This window comes from Pyxicephalus adspersus, chromosome 4, assembly GCF_032062135.1.
Source record: "Pyxicephalus adspersus chromosome 4, UCB_Pads_2.0, whole genome shotgun sequence".
NCBI classification, from domain to species: Eukaryota; Metazoa; Chordata; class Amphibia; order Anura; family Pyxicephalidae; genus Pyxicephalus; species Pyxicephalus adspersus.
Genome location: NC_092861.1, coordinates 21,856,910 through 21,862,909, shown reverse-complemented (window position 1 = coordinate 21,862,909; position 6,000 = coordinate 21,856,910). Strand labels below are relative to the sequence as shown.

Below are 6,000 nucleotides of genomic sequence, written 5' to 3'. Positions count from 1 at the left end.
TTGTGATTTTTTACTTTGTTGCAGCCACAGCCTAAGTAGTAAAGCCAATGCCCCGCCAGCAGCTGCAGAGATGTTCACTTTTTCTCTGTGAGGAAGCAGAGGTCTCAGTGCAGACGTCCCTCCAGTGACCTATATCACCACAATCAGCTGTATTTATAATTTATTCCTCTGGTTGAATTTCCTGACATTCGCTGGTGGTGAATTCTATCCTCATTTATTTCTACAAGGCTCCTAAAACAATGACTCGTTCTGCCACCTAGTGGCCAATCGAGAAAAGTGCACAGCTGTCACAATGGGAAATGAATAGGAAAGTAATTTAATTAGAATTAAAGAGGGAATCATTTATTAAAAGAGCCTATAGAAACACATGGGATTAAATCACAGGCTCCCTTCCATACAGTAAACTGCCAGGACCCAGGTGTTACACTAAAACTGTGTCTGTTTTAGGAATAACTGCATTTTATTTAGCTTTGCATTAATAAAAGTTAGGCTTTAAAATATTGTTAGTCTTGCACTGAGCTTATATGTGCAGATAAACAATCAGCCTGTGACAACCCAGAGAGAAGAACTCCCATTGTTGTCACAGAACAACAGGAAAAGCCCAGCAACTGCTCAACACGTACTATGATTGGCTAGCACGTCCTAGCCTGGTCACATGCCGTTGTGTTCAACGTCATATGTACGCGACAGCATGGAAGTGACGTCTAATCTTCGTGCCTTTTATTGACTCCTCATGCCCGAATAAGTTTTTCTTTAATAATTTGGCAATCTGTGTGTTCCCTGAAGATATCGGTGATTGAATCTGGCGTGTAATGCGCGGCAGCCATGGATGAAGAAAGCACGGTACGTACACTGACGTCATTGAGATGCGGCTAGTACAAGTCACGTGGCCGCCTGTTGCTTGTCCTAGTGGTGGAGTCGCTATGGAAGCCGCGTGTGACCAAGCGTTCCGTACAGTTCTTTATAAAGTGTATTAGGAGTGTCCTCAGCTCAGAGATTTATAAACGTAAAACATATTAATAATTCCAACATTGCATAGACCTCTAAAATGCCACTGCCCTTCACCTTCATCCTTGCATCTAATTACTGCATGCTGGGCTTTTATAACAATTCAACATATGGAAAATGGTGCATATTCCTTGTTTCAGTCATTTTGTTGCATTTATAGCAAATTTATTTTAATAGGTTGCCCCATAACACACCAGGATGCCATGCTGTCAATGGGTACTCACTTAAGTGCATGTGCAGACTCAGGGCGGGCGTGTACACATGCGCAGACTCGGGGGCCGTGTACACATGGGCCATTTACATGACTGGAATGATCTTTTGTGATTGTTTCCAGCTACAAAGACTGACGGATAACAATGAGTACATACAGGGCTTGTTTTGTATGGGAGGGGGAGGAAGAGCAAGCCGCACCTCACTATGCTCTCATTCCTTGACGTGCATAGCATTAGTTTCCAATCGGTCTTTTGTGAGTTTATCAACATCGGGTGACCGCTGTACACATGTCCGATTCTTGCCAACTGTTCATATTAGGCAAATATCTGTACGGAGCCTAACTGTATTTAGTGATGGTATTTAGCTCCCCAGGGGCTGAAGACTTGTAACATTCTGTCACTGCAAAGCATTTTCAGAAGCCTAGTAGAGCAGTAACTTTTTTTTTTTTTTTGCTCAAGCATTTTTACCATTTGCAGGTAAACCAGCACCAATTTGTGTTTATGAAGGTAGCACATGTGCCAAGTGCCCCTGGACTCTGCATGTACGTTAACAATAAGCGCGGCAATGCTGCTGCTTCCTACAGCCTTTCAAATATAGGAAAATGAACAGACACATTCAGTCCAATGTTAAAGTTACTTTATATAATAGGGTAGAGAAGTCAAAGTTATTTTAAAAAGCGGGAAGTCCCTCCCCATCTGTCTTAGACCAAATGGTAATCAAGAACCTCCTGGGATACCTATGTCACATATCCCAGGTGGCTTCTGGCTTCTCCTTCTGCACATGCTCGATCTTGGCATTTTCTGGCAATAGGGGAATGCTGATCTCATGCATGCGCAGTGAGATCGGCATCCTTTTTTTTTTCTTTTCCATTTGGAGCATTCCATGTCACCCGATCTCGCACCTGCACAGGTGCAAGATTGAGTGACATAGGAAAAACAAGTGAGAATGTAGGCAATGATGGCGATGCCTGGCACTTCCTTCAGGCCCGGATGAAGAACGATTCCAGGAATGTGGGGGATCCAATCGAGGAAAGCTCCTGAGGGTTTGAGGAATCTGCGGAAGTCAAGGTAAGGGAGATTTTTTTAAAGCGTACCAAAACTCGGTAGACAACCTTTCTATATACAGTAAAAATGTTGGTGTTCAAGACTTACCTACTTCACGCATCCCGGGACGCTCTGGTTGCTCCTTCTGCCCATGCCTGAGATCGGGCATTTTTCTTCCTAGGGGAAAGAGGCCGATCTCATGCATGCCGATCTTCACAGCGGCTACGTCACCTGCTCACACCTCACACCTGCTCACACCTGCGCATTTGAGATAGGGTGACAAAGAATGTTAAACGAAAGAGAAGGCCAAGGATGTGCTTACCAGCGCCGGGGTGATGAGGAATCCCAGGACAATGCGGGACCAGATCATCAGAAGGACCAGCACCATCGATGGACCTGTGGGATTAATGGTAAGTATGTTTTTTTATTCCGTTTTAACTATTTTTTTAAAGCATTTTTAGGGGTAAAATAATTTGCAAAAAAACCTGGTATGAACAATCACTTTCTGTTGGTCTTGGTGAACTTTGTCATCAAGACAGAACACGGTGTATGCCATCTGAATCATTTGTAATGACTCCATTGGTGTTTTGCCAAGGGGAAAACAAAATTTCAAACAAGTTCTTTGCTCCCTGAAATTTGACATCACACTTTCGACAGGGTAAGGAGAAAAGAATTTAGAAACAATCACTGCCTGAGGAGTGAGATTATTTCACAGAGTCATCCGCCTGGCTACTGACTGGCAAGGGATGAGGGAACAAGCACTGACCTTAATCAAACCCCATCCACTTGCTGTCCAGCCACACCGAGGACAGTCCTGTTTCATTTGAGTCCCCCTTTGAATATCTGCACCAAATTTCCTTGCAAATGTAGACCCACACACAAAAAAATGGTGGTGACAGCAGCAGGAATGGTGCTTTTTCACAGAAACCCAGACAGAAGCAAAAGTTCTTTTGTTGGGTGGGGGAATTAACACACAATAGGAGGGGAGATATGTAGTGGTGGAAAGTAGTGAGGGCTTGGGAGACAGAAGAAGAGGGGTAGGCAAGTTTGAAAAGATGGGTTTTGAGCGCTTTTTAAATGAGCAGAAAGTAGGAGCAAGCGGTATAGGATAAGGAAGACCATTCCAGAGAGATGGAGCAGTTCTAGAGAAGTCTTGTATCTGTGCGTGTGACGAGGTTATGAGTGAGGAAGCAGTAGCAGGTCATTGGAGGTGTGAAGAGAGCTGCTGGGGGTGTACTTTTTTATTAGGTCAGAAATGTAAGTGGGACAAGAACTGTGGAGGGATTTGAAGGCAAAGCACAGGAACTTGAATTTGATTCAGGTGAAATGATTGAAGGTGAAATGGAAGCCAGTGTAGGGATCTGCAAAGTGATGCAGCAGAAGAGGAGGTACTGTAAGCCAAAGGAGGATATGAGACTACCGAGAGAGGAGGTGTACAGAGAAAAGAGAACCGGTCCAAGGACTGACCCTTGGGGAACACCAAGAGGGAGGAGGAATTACCAGTGAAAGAAACTTGAAAGGAGTGGTCAGAAAGATAGGAAGCAAACCAAGAGAGAGCAGGATCAATGATACCAATGGAGTGCATGATTTCTTTTAGATGGGGGTGATCAACAGTGTCAAAAGCGGAGGAAATATCAAGGAGAAGGAGAATGAGCAGGGAAAGACTTAGCTCTGCTGAGGTCATTGGCCACTTTAGTAAGGGCTGTTTCAGTGGCAGCTCGAAAACCAGACTGGAGGGGGTCAAGGAGAGAGTTGGTACTCAGGTAATCAGTAAATCTTTTGTAGACAAGGCGTTCAAGAAGTTTGGTGACATATGGAAGAATAGTTCAGTTAGGGCGGGGTCCAGGGTGGAGGAATGGGCACAGAGTACATCAGAGGGAATTGGGTCAAGCGGACAGGTAGTAGATGAAGATGATGAGAGAAGGGAAGAGACTTTGTCCACAGTAACAGGGCTGAGGGAGGGCAGTGATGATTTACAGGTGGAAGGGGTGGGTTTGGTTGGAGTGGCCCGGTGAGCAGAGACATCATGTCTGATTTTGTCTATTTTATCTTTGAAGTAGGTGGAGATGTCTTGGGCAGAGAAAGATGTGGGGGGAGCAGGTGGGTTTAGGAGGGAGTCAATTGTTTAGAAGAGGTTGCGTCTGTTGGAAGCTTGAGAGGAAATGACTGCAGAGAAATAATTTTGCTTGGTGACAGTGAGGTCAGTATTAAAGTTTTGTAGCTTGGCTTTGTAGTCCATGAAGTCAGCGCTGAGGCCAGATTTCCTCCACTTGCGCTCGGCTGCACGAACAGACTTTTGTAGCTGTTTGGTGTGATTGTTGTGTCAGGGGCGTGGGTTGGCAGGGTGGGGGTAGCGGAAGGTGGCAGGGGCTATTTATCCAGAGCCAGAGAAAGAGTATGGTTTAACAGGGTGGCGGCTTCAGCTGGGGAGGTGATTTTGGAGAGGGAGGGGGTTAGGGACCCAAGGCAGTTTGAGAATAGGTTGTGGTTGAGGTTACGGATATCTCTCTGCCATTGACCAGGTCTGGGATGTGGCAAAGGCGGGCAGGAGTTTGATAGGTTGAAGGTGATAAGATTGTGATCAGAAAAGGGGAAATGGTGAGTTGTCAAGGAGGGTGAGGTTGCAGAGTTTGGAAAATACCAGGTCTAAAGTGTGTCCGGCGATGTGTGTAGGTCCGTTGATGCTCTGAGTGAGTCCAAATGAGGAGGTGATGGAGAGCAGTTTATCTGAGGAGGGAAGGTTGGGCTCATCCATTGCAACATTAAAATACTGAGGATGAGGGTGGGCAGGTCCTGGAAAAGAATGTGTGGGAGCCAGGATGCAAAGTTATCCAAAAATTGTGAGACTTGGCCCGGGGGCCGGTGGACAACACCAACAATGAGGGGTAAGAGGCTGAAAAGACGGACAAAGTGGACTTCAAAAGCGTTGAAAATGAAAGCGGGTGGAGTAGGAAAGTCTCTGAATGTACAGTTAGATGAGAGAATGAGACCCACACCACCCCCTACTTTGTTGCCAGGTCTAGGGGTATGTGTAAAGTGCATGCTTCCATAGGAGAGAGTCAGAGAAGGAAAGCCAAGTTTCAGTGAGAGCCAGAAAGTTCAGAGTCTTAGAAAGGAGAAGGTTGTGTATGGAAGTTAATTTGTTGCTAACAGATCTGGCATTCCATAGACTGCCAGAGAAATCGGGGAAAATAACTTATGGGTAGGGTGAATAGGGATGAGGTTAGGAGAAGGAAGTATCTTGCTGAGAATGTATGGAAGAGGGAGGCTGTGTGGGGGACCAGGGTCGGGTGAGATGTCACCAGAAAGTAGCAGTAAAGAAAAAAAGTGCAGGACCACAGACAGGGAAATCAGGAGGATGGAGTGGAGAGACAATGAGTTATCAGACTGGAGAGGACGGGAAATAGAGCCAACAAAGAGAGAGCAGGGTGAATATTACATTGTAACTGATAATTGCGAACCATATGCATACAATAAACAATGTGGCAAACTGACTGAAGTCAATGAGAATCGGTCCTGTAATAAGGCTTCTAGGCTTGGTGAGTTCTAGGAGAAGGATATGTCGATTCAGCCGCATAGATGGTTTCATGAAATAGCAGTTCAGAATGGCAGCAACAGGAGATGTGTTGGAGTCCAAGTGGGTGAATCAGTCCAGAGGCAGGAGATGGGAGTTACAGAGTATAATTATATGTCCAATTCTACCTCTAACATAGTCATATGTAATTACAACAGTCTA

General features: G+C 45.3%; 1 protein-coding gene across 1 annotated transcript in view; it reads left to right on the top strand.

Annotated features, from left to right (window-relative positions):
- The first annotated feature begins 682 nt into the window (after nt 1-682).
- TAF1B (TATA-box binding protein associated factor, RNA polymerase I subunit B) overlaps nt 683-6,000 on the top strand; it is a 56,284-nt gene continuing 50,966 nt past the window's right edge. The window contains exon 1 of the mRNA XM_072410089.1: nt 683-843. Within this exon, the coding sequence (XP_072266190.1) occupies nt 826-843 (18 nt within the window). The 5' untranslated portion in view covers nt 683-825. The remainder of the gene's footprint in view (nt 844-6,000) is intronic.